This window comes from Rhopalosiphum maidis, chromosome 4 (assembly GCF_003676215.2).
Source record: "Rhopalosiphum maidis isolate BTI-1 chromosome 4, ASM367621v3, whole genome shotgun sequence".
NCBI lineage: Eukaryota > Metazoa > Arthropoda > Insecta > Hemiptera > Aphididae > Rhopalosiphum > Rhopalosiphum maidis.
The window spans coordinates 13,149,369-13,166,563 of NC_040880.1; the positions used below are offsets into that span (position 1 = coordinate 13,149,369).

At 24.3% G+C, this 17,195-nt stretch overlaps 1 protein-coding gene across 4 annotated transcripts; it reads left to right on the forward strand.

Moving 5' to 3' along the window:
* Positions 1 to 2,458: 2,458 nt before the first annotated feature.
* On the forward strand, positions 2,459 to 17,195 carry LOC113551033 (equilibrative nucleoside transporter 1). Of its 4 annotated transcripts, XM_026953039.1 has the most exons (10): positions 2,459 to 2,710; positions 2,778 to 2,928; positions 13,018 to 13,180; positions 13,469 to 13,550; positions 14,285 to 14,424; positions 15,359 to 15,737; positions 15,809 to 15,989; positions 16,069 to 16,190; positions 16,255 to 16,457; positions 16,532 to 17,195. In XM_026953039.1, the coding sequence occupies exons 2-10, from the start codon at positions 2,799 to 2,801 to the stop codon at positions 16,656 to 16,658; spliced, it is 1,527 nt and encodes a 508-aa protein (XP_026808840.1). In that variant the 5' UTR covers positions 2,459 to 2,710; positions 2,778 to 2,798; the 3' UTR covers positions 16,659 to 17,195. The 4 variants fall into 4 exon arrangements, with proteins under 4 accessions (XP_026808840.1, XP_026808867.1, XP_026808858.1 ...); XM_026953066.1 differs by lacking the exons at positions 2,459 to 2,710; positions 2,778 to 2,928 and adding an exon at positions 9,268 to 9,396; XM_026953057.1 differs by lacking the exons at positions 2,459 to 2,710; positions 2,778 to 2,928 and adding an exon at positions 10,421 to 10,691.

The following is a 17,195-nucleotide window of genomic DNA, read 5'->3' on the forward strand; positions in this document are numbered from 1 at the left end:
ACTATTTATTAGAATTTAATACTATACACATAACACATAGATGTAAAAAGGGTCTTCAAATTCATATTATTATTTTTAAAAACATTATTATTGGTTATAATTATAAACTAAATAATTTATTATAATAAAGATAACTTACTTATGTATTAAAATGAAGTAACTAATCTTAGTAAGGGATTAAGATGACTCAAAGAAGGCTAAGTCCTCCTGGATCCTGGTCTCCCTCTTCCCTCTATGTCCAAGAGGTATCCCATTTCGCCGAATCCCACTTTACCGACAAAAAAACCAGTTGTATACAGATTAATAACAAATCCCATTTGGCCGAATGCTATTTTTTCGAATCCCATTTTGCCGAAAAATTTTTGTAACCAAGCTCCAAAAATGAGGAAAAAGTACAAAACTTGAGAAGACCGATTAAAAACGGCAAAAGAGCGGTAAATACTAATTAATTAACTATATAATTATAATATTTTATTAATACCTTAAATGTATATTTAATTCAGTTTTGGAAATAGACAAATATCTATTATGGAATATCTAGATGCGATTATTTACCGCTTCCATCTTGAATAAAATTATAAATTTTTGACAGATGTTTTTATACATTTTTACTAAATTTTACTATACATTTTTGACAAATGTTTTTATATATTTTTACTAAATATTAATTATTTTAAATATCTAAATGCGAATATCTATGCGTTGTGCCGATGTATTAAAATAGTAAATAGGTCAAGTAAGTACCTACATATTTTGAACTGTGGTTTGTTGACTAAATTTGAATAAAATGGGAAAATAATTGTTGCTTATTGAATAGTTTTTAATAGTATTGAATATCGATAATTTCAAGCAAATAATATATTAACTTAAAAAAAAAAATATTGAAAAATACCTCATCAAGAATACGTCAAACATGCGGCAGCTATTCAATATCAATTGAACACATGGTATTTATGGAATGTAAATACACAAGAGACTAATAAATAAATATAAAAAATACGACATACCATAACACCTTTACTTTACACATGGTCCAGACGAAGCCACGAAGCACTATTAAAAAAGAATTGTTATTTATAAAACATTACAATTTATAGTTATATACCTACTTAATTTAAATATGTAATACAACTTACAAACCAATGGTATAATTATCGAATCTTAAACATTATTAATAATAATTTAAAAAAAAAACCATTCCTATATTATTAGCAAGGGCACCCGCAAAGGAGGCCAAAGGGGCTATTGCCCATACTGGGAATTTTTTAAAACTATTGTTTATTTAATGCCACGCATATTAATTATAACATAATTTTATTGAGATTCATTAGCGAAATATAACATGTTTTTTTCCCATGTAGGCTATGCTATTTTAGAATGAAGACACTAGAAATATATTAAAATTTAAAATAACCTTTTTGATTTGGTTTTAGAATTTTGATCTTGTACCATGTGGGATTTTATCCTGTCGGCACGCTTGATAATTGGCATTAGAATTTAGTATTTATGGGGTATAAAATAACTTATTGCCAGTAAGCTATTATTTAACGACATATCTAATGATTAAGTTAAATATACATTAAGTACGTTATTATCTATATTGACTATAATATCCATCTGCTAAACAGTATATTTAATAGGTACTATAATTTGTAATTTAAAATAGTTTTCATAAAATATACCTATCTTCAATTTTTTGAGGCATTTTTAGAAATTAATAACCATTGGTTTTTTGCTGGTCAAAAATATTATTATGATTATATTCACACTATTGAATAATTATATTTTAAATACAAGGGTCTTTAAAATCAGTTACAAATGTCCATACTCAAAAGTCAATAATGTAGTATGTATTAACAACTATACCGTCTAAACTTTCAAGTACCTAATAATTACACTGCCACACTGGCCAAATGGCGTAGGAATTATAAATAGGTACACATTTATATATTATTTCCATTACATAGGTTATAGCCTATAGGTACACGTTCATAGGTATGAACATGTACATGTACATCATAATAGTATAATATTAATATTTTAAATTTTTATCAGATTATCGTGGGTGAATGGATAATGGATTTCCTGTGGCTGTGACTATAGGAATAATCACAATAGTCCATACTCATCTATCATCATTTCACCAGATTCCGAACTTGAGTGGTCAGTCGACAATCACTCTTATTCAGCCCGCACACCGTAGCGGCGCAGCCACTGTCAATGAGACATGAGTCTATGACCTGTCCTATGTCCATGCTGTTGCTCCGTCACAGTCTTCGAAATCCTGTAATGACTGTAATCAAAATTCAAATTATGGTTACCTATACATATTTAATAATATAAAATACAAAATTATAACTCATTTGGTTCATGGAATAATCAAAAATTAATTCGGTACCCGAACCGTGGTTTATTTACAATTTAACCTCAACACGTGAAGAAGGTGCCATTTCAACATATTTTTTATCTCCCACTCCACATCATGTTTCAAGATTTAAATTCTCACAAAATAAACGTCATTGTGAAGTTCAAACTCTAACTTCTAAGTCTTAAGTAAATACAATGTAGTAATCGATATGCATTGCATTTTGTTTTCAAGTACTTGTCACAGTTCTTCATTACAATAAATCTGTTATAATCTCGTCTCAGTTCACTAAGTGTTCACTTAGTGACTATATTCTGAAATACTATTCAATATTTTTCTTATAAGGTAAAATATTTATTTTTAATAACAATTTAATAATATATTAATCTGTATATACAATACATTTTAACAGGAACACAGAAAATACTTTAAAATGAGTTTAAGAACAAATACTAATGAACAACGGTTAAAAACCGGTGGAGAAGACCATTTACTTTTGCAAGAAAATGTAGTAAAAAATGGCAATACTTTACTATCCATGAATTCAACCATGAATTCAAAAGGTTAATATGATTTTTATAGTTACTTTTATGTATATTTATGTGTTTGTAAAAGTTACGCTAAGAAGAGGAAAATTATTGTAAGAAATTGTAGATTGCATATTTTGATAGTGTAGCTAATAGCTATTTGAAGTATTTGTATGGTTTTTTTTATGCATCTTATTTGTAGGATACCAAGCTGAAAATTAATTCAATTTACTTATAGTTTGAAGTATGAATATTTTGAATGTTTTTCTTAAACTAAATGGTAAAAAAGTATTAATTATTAAATAAATAAATAAAAAAGTTTTAGATTGTCATGATTGTAGTAAGCAGTAACCATTATAGCTGATCTGTTACTTAAAATAATAAATTATCTGAAGTTACCAATTTTATGTTTGTATTGTTCTGTATAATTCTGAATGTATTTATATGTATGATGAATGTTGTTTGACAGTCTTTAGTGAATGTCCAGCAATTTAATTTTTTAGTAATCTGTAAATTAAGTATACTTAATGTATAATATTTTTCTTCCTTATTTGATCATTTTTTTTTTTAGATGATGACAACTATTTCACGTATAGTTTACCTTTTTCTATAACTTTGAAGTATAATAATTATTTAGTTATATGTTACAGGAATTTATATATATATATATATATTGGTTACTAGTTTATTAGTTAAAAAAGTAGTATTATAAAATTAACTTACTTATCTTATAAAATTAATTTTACTTTTTCATTAAAAAAATTAGTTGGGTGTATGTTTAGTTATATGGTTGCCAGTCTTTGAAATCCTCAAACCAGGATATCTTTTTCTTTTTTTATGTATAGCATATGCTTGTATAAAAATAAGTTTATCCTTTTTTATTTAAATATTTATTAATTAATACAAAGATACATAATTATTATTAGTAATATTTTAGTACAATGATATAATAATTGAAAGTACCATATTAAATGTTATTCTCTCTCAACTACTATTAACCGGGACAAACTAAATGATTAGTTGAGACATCATTACATCGGGACATGCTTTTAAAACCAGAACGAATGGCAAGCCTAATTTAATAATTATATTAATATTAATGATACTAGTACCAAGGTGAATTTATGATTTTGAGATAAGTTTTTTGTTATTGAGTTGTATACAATGATTCTTGTTTCTAAATTAACGGTAGACCACCTGAGAATTTAATCAACTTATTGTTACCATACATATTTTCTTTAACACTTTCTTGTGAAATTATGGAGATAATATAATTGCTGTTATTAAAATAGGTATCTAAAATATTTGAAAAACAGTATAAGTAAACATAGCTAAATTATGGATATTTAATGTTATGTGAGTGGGCTATTTTACATATTGTTGTTTTCTTTTTAAGGTTTTAATTATTATTAAGTATCATATATATAACTGCTCACATTTATTAGATAAAGGGTATTAATTTAAATATTGAAACATGTAAATTATAAATTTACTTTATCGCTGTTGTAAAAAAACTAACTATGTGACTTATGAAAAATGTTGAAGGTAAAAACTATATAGATAAGAAAAACTAGTACATTCTTTGAGGTAGTAGGTACAGCAAGTATTCAATTTGATAACTATTTACCAATGTGTTAGTTACAAAATTGAATTAGTTAATAACAAATATTTTAAAATTATAATGTACTTATTACTTTGTAAACATATAAATTTCAAGTGGATACTTAAACGATGATCATTGATTGAGTTTCCTAAATTTAAAGTCCTAATTCAGGTTATAGCTCAACAGAAAAATGTTTGTGAATTGTTTATTACAAAAGTTTGTTATGTCTTTTGTTTTTGTTTTGGTATTAGTATGATTTTAATTCAAAATTATAAAGATAACTAACAAACGTCAAACTTTAAATACTGCATATTGTTGCAGTTTTATGTAACATTTTGTATTATCTATATTAAGTTATAATTAGTGATTACTAATGTATAACAGTGTGTTAGTTTATGAAAAAATCAATAGAATTGGCATGATAACTTAATGTTACAAAATTATTAATACAATAATATATAATAGAAAATTAGTAATTAGTATTCTTTTTCTATAATAAAATCGGCACACGGAAAAAAAAACCAAAATTATAAATATAATCAACATTCCAATAAGCAGCTTTAATTTTAATCTTAGTATTAACTCTGGTAATTTCTAATTGCTATGTTGCTATGTCACTTCTACTACCTAGATGCTTATGAAGCGTTGTAACAAAAGGTTCAGTTTTAAAAATTGAAGTTATCAGAATAGCATTTTATATAGTGATAAAAATATTATATTATATTTTTAGAATGATCATATCATTTGTATAAATTTTTCTCAGTTATCATTTTTTTTGTCCATTTTTAATCACCAAAATAAAAGTACGACGGTGACCGTCGCAATGTCACTAGCTGTTGCCGCATATCCGCACAATATTTATTAGATAAAAATATTATTATTAAACTACATATTGCAAAATAAACTTAAATATTTTATATTTATACAATTTACTTTTGAATAATTCTTTACATCATATTGCATAGGATGTATATCACTATCAGATGCTTAAATTATTATTAAATATTAAATAATCAAAAAAATTGGGAGCGCGAAGCTCCCTTAAATACCCCCTTCATAGTTGCGCTAATGGATGACACTAATTCTTTGATTATATTATCATTTTGGTTTTTTTTTTTCGGGATTCAATAAAATCACCTTGTATAATTATCAAAAACAGTAAAAATAACTTCAACTAGGTAACAAAGATTTTATATAGTCAAAAATCGTGTAACTTAAAATGTTTAGTTCTTTATTAGTGTGCTTTTTACAGCAACTAAGAAATCTGAAATTACATATATAGTCATCACAATCATTTTGGCTGCATATAAGATTAAAATTTGTAATTTACCTATTTTGTTATTAAAACTAATGCAATTTTCGAGTTTAACAGCTAAACACAAGATTCTACAATGTTTAATATAGTATATTTTGTTGTATTCTAAAACAAAAGGCTTATTTGATAATGTTAAACAATTTTTATCATACTAGGCTTATTTTCAATAAAATATGCAGTATATGTTTTTTTTCTATATTTTTATAAATGCATATTTCAGAGAAATGTATAGACAATTTTTATTGAATTTTGGTTTAGATACTTTAGTAAGTAGTTAATTCAAACATTTTTAGAACTATTCATTAACTTTGAAAATGTTTTGTATTTTTTATTATAATTTCATTAAATAATATATAAAAATCAGTAATTACTTAATAGTACCTAATTATTATAGATGTAAATGTACAGTATGTTCAACAATAAAGGTAAAATAGAAAACACTAAATATTTCGAATTCGTTTTGTTTCATTTTAGTTTTTTACTGCACAATAGATTTGGTATAACACTTATTTTTGACAAATTCAATACTTAGCAAATTTGTAGAAATACTGTTAGAAAAATACGATGATCAAATAAACAGGCATAGATGATAGATCGAAACTAACTCATTCATCTCAATAAGCTATTTTTTAAGATAAAAAAAAATTATTATAAATCAGATTTTTTAAATAGTTAATTAAATTAAAATTCACAATCAAAAAGGGGGTTAAGTATAAATATGTTGTAAAAACCACAAATTAAATTCAAGGTCATGTTTCATAATATTTTTTATTTTCTTTATTGTTGAACATATCACTACAGTATGTACCGAACTACGATTAATTTATTGTTAAATAGTTAGGAATCAAGTTTTAAAGTTCTAACATACAAGACGTAAGTATATAAACCCATGATTAAGTCATTTAGTCTGCAGTCCCGTAGTCCATTCTAAGTAAATATTTATTAATTTATATTTCACCATTTTTGTACTTACTAATTGTGATTTCCAGTCAATTTTGACACACGGTACATAATACATATATGTTAAAGGTCGTGTTTACAATTTTTAAAATTATCAAGGCCGAATCTTACCTTTATTACTTAGCCGGTAATGCTAGACGAATTTTACAACAATAAAAATTGATACTGTCCTTCCTGAATTATAAATTTGTATCTCTAATTCCTAATTCATTTAAAAATCTTACCAAAATTAGAATTATTTTAATATTCCTAATATTTTACTACTGATAAAGTATATAATAAATCGTAAAAATATTAATATACAATGATGTGCCTAATTATGAAATACGACCTACTGTCGTATTATGTAATATGTATTATTCAAATAATTATCGACCATAAAGAAGCTATTATTATAAAAATTTTAAAATTATTTCTTATATAAATTGATATGTTGGTACTTCTTAATTTCCGTATGTGAAATTGTCTATCAATTACAGAATCTGCAGTTCCATAGTACTTGTTTAAAGTTCGATTTTTTTCTTATTAATCGGGATGAAAGTACAATTATTTTGGAATAAGTAAATACTCAAAACGTAATACAAGTTTAATTGTGACCGTGAGCGTCTTACAATATTATATAATTATTAATTACGCATTAACATTATTATCATGCATTAATTATACACTTATTAATTATCATTACCTAATATTTTGATTTTATTTAAATAATACAAAATACATTTAATCTAATATAGTTTAAATGGGTATAATTACGTAATTTATTATAAAGAGTTTGGAAAAAAAAATGTTTTTTTGAAGTGAGATGTGGGTCCATAAAAATATCGGACAATGTTTAATACAATGATATTGATATGAAACAATATTGTTTTAAAACTTTTTCTGAGACCATATGATGGCATACAGTGATGACTAGAGCAGAAGACTTGTAGCATTTGCATATTCGTTTTGCAGTCATAAAAATAGCAGAGTACGAAACAAATACGTTTCATGCTTTCACAAAGCTAATTTTTAGGGCATATTTTACACTTTCATATGTCATTTGATATATTTTGAAACAAACTTAACTTACATCAAATTTTTTCACATTGACGTTTTTATTTTAAATATTTAAGTCTGTATGTTTGGTTAAAAATGTATTTATTTTTAATTTTTTCTTATATGGTTTTTGACAGTCTGCGGGTACGTGCTTTTTCTAGAAGCGTTTGAAGATCGTCGATAAGGCTATAATATTAATTTTCTATAATCAGTGGCGGATTACCCTTCACGGCGTCCATGAGGCACTCTCAGTGTTTACAGTCTTTTTTAATACTATAGGATCGTAGTTTAAATGGGCTAACATCGAAGAGTGATGGGTTATCGAGTATAGCCGCTTCGAGAGTGAATAATAGTAATGGTTCAATTAACATAACAAATTTGCCGCCCTATACTCAAACCTCATGAGCCTAGTGGTTAATTTGCCACTGTCTAAAATTAATGTTATTAATTTATTGATTATGATATAGATAGATAATCGTTTACGATCTAACGTCGTATATTATACCACATAACCACCATAGTGAGCTATGTGGTGTTTAGGTTATCAATCTACAATATATGTATTTAAATACGGTAATTGTTTTACGGTAATTGACTTTAATATTTATTTTATTAATACTTTTAAATTAAATGGCAAAAAAAAAAATAAGTGCATATTATATAGTTAGTAAGTGCTTAAGTGCTTGCAATTTTAGTACTTTTTCATAGCTACAAGTCCTCTAACCTAATTATGACGAACAAAAAATAATGTAATTATGTAACTAAAATTGTATAAACGACATGATTCAAATCATAAAAACGTGTAAACTTAAACCCCAGTTGATATTTGTCACGTAATTTATACATCTTAACAATATGTTTGTATATCTGCCATTGTCCATATAATGATTATTTTGATAAAGAATAATGGAATTTAACTGTATTTCAGTAATTGATACATTAGGGTTTTCAGTATGTACGGTTATACAGTTCGTTTTATATTATGTGTTCTTCAGATAAAAACTTTATAAAAAAAAAGGTATACCGTGATAATATACCTGATAATTTTTTTTTTAGTCAAATCAACGGTTAATTTTGTTTGTTATATGGTTTCGGTGTAAAAAATATATTTTAGGCTCTTCCAATAACATGATAATACAGTAAATATTTAAAATAATCAAATTGCATTTAAGCTTTATACCATAGGATACAATAATATGTAGGTATTGATTTAGTGCTGTCTAAGCCAATTTATTTCTTATGTTTTTCGGAAATTAGTTCGGTTAATTCAAACACTTTGATTTTTTGCAGTACACATATTATAACACGTGTGTATTGTTGTAAGTACAAAATAACTATTTTTTATCTAGGTGGAAAAAGAAACCGGATTCGTCGTTTAATCATTATTGATATTCGAGGTTGATAATGCAGTTTCTATGTTACCTACCTTCCTATTTAGAATTCCAGTCATAATCAAGGTTGACAGTAGTATACTACACCAAATTATTTAAATTACATTTTATTAAGGACCTTACAAACTCTTTTTCTTTCTTTTTATTAGTCAAACTAATATTCTACGGTTTGTTTAAAAATAAAATAACGTTTATAGGTACGTAAATAAGTATTTTTTTATATTATTATTTACCTTGTGTTTATTAATTATTATATCCTAAATTCCAGAATAGTTTTCTTAGTGATATTTTTAAAATAAATATATGCCTACGGGTTACAATATTTATTCCTAATGGAATTATAAGTTGTTTGGTGACATTCATTATACTTTACTGCTTTCTACAAGTCAGATGTGTCAGTGTGTAAATAACTAAAAATGTGAAAGACTATTTGTTTATAGTTTTTTTTTTTTTGTTTTGTTTTAAATAAAACCTTGTCTGCATTTTTTTTAAAATATATTATTAAGGCGAGTAATAACCAAACGAGAATAATATATATCATACGATATCCATTAAGGTAATAAGGTATTTATACAATTTATATAGTCCGACTAATCTTAATGTAATTAAAACATGGTTATGTTTACAAATTACAATATAATATTTGAGTAGTGTTAATGTAATCTCAATATTTCATTCAAAATTATTGCTTTAAATATCTTATAATTACCTAAACGCATTCAACAAATAAATATTAATAATTTTAATTCAATTTTATTAAAAAGTGTAGTTATTTACTTTCAGTAAATTATTTTGTTTTAGTTCGTAGTGTATTATTTTAATCATATAAAAATTATTTATTTGAAACAAATGATTTAATTTCTTTTATATATTTAATATAATTATTATACACAAGGATTCGTATATGTAATTTAATCAAACCTCTAGTAGATTTCTTATGAAATTAAAAACCTTAGGAATAAACTTAGGTCAATTAAATTATAAAAACTTAATTTATTAGAATATCACTATATTTTGTATGAGCAATTTAAATTAGGTGTTTCGTCGTGATAGTAATTTTCTCATAAAATTATTTATTTTATATTATGTAATAATAATGAAAATTGATACTGTTATATTTATTTATCAATAATTAACTATACGCATTTATAAATAATATTAAATATTATTTTCTTGTTGTAAGTTAGTTACATACTTGTAGAGCCGACGGACGGTTAACAATATATTTTAAATTATTTAAATTATATCTTTATCGATGTTTGCATTAATATTAGTTATAAATGCCGCCTTCTATTTAGCTAATAAAATTGCGTGCGAGTTGGTTTAGTTTCATTTGAAGTTGTTATGGCTGTAGGTAGATACACGAGTGGAATCTGTATCTTGTACTATATCTATTAATTCATCTCGTTTTAAGATAGTGTTGTGTATTTTATTTATATTTTTAAAATAGTGTTTATACAATACTTTAAGTTGAGTAAAAAAAAAAAAAACCGTGAGTATATTATATTTATTTTTTGTTATAAATATTAAATCTATATATACTACTAGATGATGATTCCTTTAATAGAAAACAAAATTATCTTAAAAACTATCTAAGTTTTATAATATTATTTCTATATAACTTTGTCATAATAAAACATTTTTGAAAAAAAAAATATTTACAGAATATGATGTTTTTAATTTTTGAATGACAAACATATTTTTTTTAATTTCATATTCTGAAGCAGAAAATGTTTATGTATATCTTTATCGACTTTATCACGAATATCGATTGAATGTTTATATAGACAAGTTTAAAAACACATTATGTATTTAAAGTTTAAATAGTGGAGTGGAGTGCATCGGTTTACCTCGCAAAATGTTGATATACTAGCTTTAACTAATTAAGTACCTACCCGTTTAATAAATTAAATTTTCAGAAAAATATTATAATTAGAAATATTAAATTTAAAATGTATGTTGGTCATTCTAATAACTAATAAGTATATAATATCTTAAAAAATAGAAAACTTAATTTTTGTCAAACGTAAATATTTACCAAGAATTGTGATAAGTGTTTAATATTTGAAATTTTGAAATAATCACTCTGTATACACCTTATAATATCAGTTTATATCTTTTACTAATATTGATTATCGTACTGTTATTGTTATTGCAACAAATTATTGGTTAAAAATAGTAATTCATAATTTATAGGTGTTATTCCAAGAATTTAATATTATATTGCCTAAATCATGATAAAAATTTTAGGCATGTCTATAATAAGTTTTTATCACGTTTCTGCGCGTCTGGCACAAATAATGCATTTTTTTATGATTTGTTTAATTGGAGTTGCACGTGTGTAAGCCGCCTGAATAAAATGTCCATTTATTTCTTTACATGCATATAAGCTATATTTAGTCATTAATCATTATCAAAATTTCAAAAATATGTTAAAATAACCAGAATAATTTAAAAGTTGAAACATACTTTTTTCTGGAGTTACTAAAAAACTGGGAACGCTTTTAAGAAAAACGCAAAACGAATTAAAATTGTTTATTGTGCTATAATCTTTTAGGTATAAGTATTTTTAAATATTGTTTCTAACTTAACTTAAATTATGGTTATTGTAGAATTTTAAATAGCTTGAAACAAATAAAATAACATGTAATTGCTTGCTTCGTAATTTTTTGTAGTAGGTAAAAATGTTTAAATAGTGATCATTAAAATTGCATACATATTTCTAATTTGTTTTGATTATTTTTAAAATTATAATCAAACGTTTTGTTGAACTTCATTTGAATAGTAAAACTGTTTTAAAACTTCAACGAACGTTTAATACGTTTAAACGTTTAATTATGCGATCAATGATCATAATTCGAATTGGAATACGAGTGTTAAACAATGTGAAACGCTGTGGTATTTATGAATCTATATAACTATATAACTGGGAACCAGATTGACCCTTAATTGAATTCCACATTCCAAACAATATCCCTCCTTAGTAAATTCTTTTCAAGTATTGTGACCTCCGACATATATAGCTTTAAACTCAGTTTTTTTTTTGTTATAATATTTTCGAGTTAATACGATGCCCCTTATAGTTGTGTTTTGTTTGATTCAATGTTATTATTTTTCGTAAGTATAAACATGTTTAATAATTAACAAATAGCGGATATATGTTTATAATTTTAAAATGCATGTAGCTGAAATATTGTCAAAGACTTAATACTATTTAAAAATCGATTTACATTTTTAACAGTAAAAAATTCTTAAGGAACATAACTTACTCCTATTAACATTATTTATTTATCATGAGTTTTTAGTTGTAATTTATAATCATTTTTATAGGTTTCAAACTAATAAAAATAAATAATTATGTAATCTGTACATTTTATTTTATGAGTTGTGAGTGTATTCCCAGGTAAGCTACTAAACTTTTGTGTCTTAATTGAATTAGTAACATGTTTCCTGCATTTATAATATTATTACATAATACATTATATTTTAAAAATATCAAGTTCATAAAATAGTCAATAGGAAATTATTTTAAATGCCTCAACGCCCAATCTATGTATGAGATACTTACAAAAATAAACTTATTTTAGAGATCACTTGGTTAATTTAGTACTGTAATGTGATGTATATTTATCTTCTCAGTGTACTTTAAATTATTGACATTAAGGTAAATACTTAGTAAATAATAATGTGTAGCATATAGTTGATAAAGTAATTTTTTATAATCAGTAAAGCAATAATAACCATGCATTTTTATTTCTATTAATTAATTATCTCGTTTATTCTTTTTACTTATGCAAATTATACATTTTTTTTTTTAGTACAACCAACTCAACATAATTCATTCACAAGTGTTGCTTCTGAGCAAGTACCGGTTCGTTTGACTCCTGCATGGGAAGAAACTAATTTACCGAACGACGAACTTAACTTTAAATCATTCAGCATGGATGATGCAGTATTAGAGACTGACCCTCCAAAAGATAGGTGAGTCAAAATTTATATATACCTGAGATATTTCTATTCACCTTGTTAATGGTACATTAATGTTTATATTGTAATTTACTATTAATTATCTTATTCATTTAAATCTGTTCTATAATTTTGTTTATTTATAAAAACTTTTTTATTTTATATTTCAATACTTTTCACTAATATTAAAATGTTAGTGATAAATAAACATTTTCAAAATAAGTTTTTACAATTGTTTTATAAATTTAGATCTATTATATTTTGAATGCATACTAATAATATAATTCATTTCAATTGTCTTAGATGGAACATTGTGTATTTAATATTAGTTCTACATGGAATAGGAATATTAATGCCTTGGAATATGTTTATAAATGCTAAATCTGTAAGTAGAAATTCAATATGTATTAATTATTATATTTACAATAATTTATTCTGTTCATATTAAAATACTTTTAAAAATATATTATAATAATATATATTGTAAATATTAAAATTTATTTTTATGTAATTAATATAATTTTAAATTAAAAATATATGTATAATACTACTATATAAGAGTGTTCTAAATATTTAAGAGTATGTCATATCTACATGTATTGCTTCGTCTTACTAATTTACAGCATTCATTTTATGTTTTTAGCTTTAATATTGGAGTCAATTGAACTATTTACAATATTAAAGGTAAGAATATTATCAAAGCATCTTGTATGCTTTTATTAAAATTATAATTTTAATGTGAGTTATGAGCATATTAAAGTTCTAATATTTTACATAGCTATAACTTATTTTAAAATGATTATATCAATAAAAGCATACAAGATGTCTAAATAGTATTCTTACCTTTAAGTTTTATAATTGATATATTTACTTAAATTTAATATTAGCTTTAATAGCTAATAACATAAAATGAATTTTGTATATTAGTAAGACAAAGACAACACATATAAGTATAACATCCTCTTAATACATTTGTTTGCAACCCACTAATATTGTATTTAAAATATTTTCTTAAACTTTTATGCTTGGTTGCATAAACTTTTATACAACCAGTCATTAAAAATAGTTTTATAATTTGCTACTGATAAAAAAAATGTAAATTAACTTTTTTTTTATTAGTATTTTGTGGAATACAAGTTGGGAGAAGATTATCTAGGTAAAGATCTATTTTATGCTTCCATTTTCATGGCTTACTTGACTATTGGCTCACAGCTACCTAGTCTTCTGTTCAATTGGCTCAACATATTTTGTCCAATAGGGTAAGATAAAATGATTAACTAAGATTAAATGTAAATATTAATATTCTTATGTTAGTTGATCTAATACATTTTATTATTAATCATAAATATTGTAATATTAATGATTATGTATAACATGGTGAGCAAATGGTAAAAGGTTATCAACTTTTTTATTATTTAATAGCATTTGATATAGATAAAAATTAATTTAAAATAAATATACATACCAATCAAATTTTAAATATAATTTTTAATTAAAATATTTGCTATGTCTACACTTGTATTACTATTATAATTTAACAAATTAAAATAATTATTGAATAATAATAATAGTTTTAAACACTTAACATAATAAGAAGGTTAACTTATTATCAGGTATAGACATTATCATAAGTCCAAATTTCATATAGAATCAATATACTTATACTCGGCCTATAAACTACCCTCCAATAAATTTGCTTTTTCAATTATTAATATTAAAGTATTGTTTAATACTGCGATTTCCGAATTTTTATGACCATAGCACCCTTGAGCAATAGTTTATGTTTCGTGGAACCCTCTTTTTTTAAATAATATAAAATAATAATTTTTAATGATATTTAGTAATAATCTGATGGAATCCTTGAGATTATCCAACGGAACCTTAGGGTTCCACAGAACACACTTTGGGATTTAATATATTTAAATAAATAAAAATGATTACATTGCAATTCATATTTATCTGTTCATACTTAAAATGTTACAAACTTGTAGTTTTCCATTTTCAATAAACATAATTAATTCTACAAAAACTCTAAACAATAAAAATGTATTTTAAATAATTAATAACTAAAAATAACAAATTCCAATAATTTACCAAATGTGTATAATTAATTTTCTCGATAATTCAAGATTATCTATAAATACAAATGTATTATACTTTATTATATTAATTTCTTATTGATTTTAATTTCAGAGGAAAATTGACAACTCGAATTGTATGGTCAATTCTTACTGAAGTACTTTGTTTTGTTTTTACTGTTGCATTAGTCATGATTAATACCTCTCAAATACCAGCTCTATTTTTCTGGTCAACTCTAGGCAGTATAGTATTATTAAATATGGCAAATGGTATTTACAACAATTCTGTTTTTGGAATGGCGGCTAAGCTCCCTACAAAATATATTGGTGCTGTAGTTCTTGGTACAAATTTGAGTGGTACATTTACATCTGTCGCAAACATAGCATCAATTTCAATAACTCCTGATGCTCGAACTGCTGCTATTTATTATTTTACTACTGCACTGTTTGTGTTGCTAGCCTGTTTTGATACATATTTTGCATTGCCATTAAATGTAAGTAATTTATACTCTTGAGTAAGAGTATATAAAAATATATTTATTTATATGTGCATGTATACTTGTAGAGATTTTATAAATATCATGAACTTATTTATCAACGACAAATTGAAAATCAAAATTCAAAACAAAGTGGAGAAAATGAAAAAGTTCCTTATTGGCGTATTTTTAAACAAGCCAGCCCACAATTGATTAATGTATTTTTTGTATTCTTTGTTACTCTTGCAATATTTCCAGCAGTTCATTCGGGTATAATTATTTTATTATTTTGTTAAACAAATCATAATATTTAATTACTTATAACCATAAAACTACTTATGTGTTATAGATATTAAAACATCAAGTAAAGATTTTCTTTTTGGAGAAACATATTATACTAGTGTAATGTGCTTTTTAACATTCAATGTATGTGCACTTATTGGAACATATTTTTCTACTTTGTTTTCTTGGGTAAATATAAATTACATTTTTTTTTTTTTTTATTAAATAATTAAATATATTATTATTATTTTAGCCAAAGCAAAAATGGCTTTTTATTCCTGTGGGACTGAGAGTTATTCTTATTCCATTATTTTTGGTTTGCAATTACCACCCAATTGGTGTTACAAGAGTAATGCCAGTACTTATTAATAATGATTATGTATTTTGGGCATTAGGAGCAATCCTTGGATTATCTAGTGGTTATTACAGTTCTGTAGCAATGATGTATACTCCAAGGTAAAATAATTGTTTATTTCAACAGTTCTATCATCCGCAATATATGTATACTAATAAAATCTGATTACTTTTAGCTGTGTTGAACCAAGATACAGTGGTATTGCAGGCATGTTTGGAGCTGCTATGCTAATCACTGGAATTTGTAGTGGTATACTCTTCGGAATGACAATGCCATTTATTGTTAAACATGTATCTATATAAAAATGTATTAAAATGTTCAAAAACTTTTTTTGTGTTTAATATTAGACTTACTTTTATGTATATTGGTATTTTAAAAAATAAGACATTGATAATAAGTATGTTAATTTGATATAGATACAGGTGTAGATCATAATTATTATCAAAAGATAAAGCCAAAATGTACAGCTTAATATTATTAATTTACCTATTATATATATTTTATCATCCACAATAATCTAAAATATTTTAATAATGTTAAATAAATGTTTAGGGTAGACAAACATCATCATTTTTCAGATAAGCGCCCATGTATAGGTGTCACAAAAATGTTAATTGAATAAGAAATTAGTGATTTAACGTGAAGGTATAATAAAATATGATAAATATCTAATTTCTTATTCATTAGATTTTTCTAAGACAACCTGTATTAGTTGCTCAATTATTATACATTAAGTAACATACTTCATTCATAATCTAGTTTAAAATTTGAGGAAGTAAAATTGCTATAACTTTATTATAAATGTATTTAAGTTTAATGTAACCTAGTTCTAAAATTTT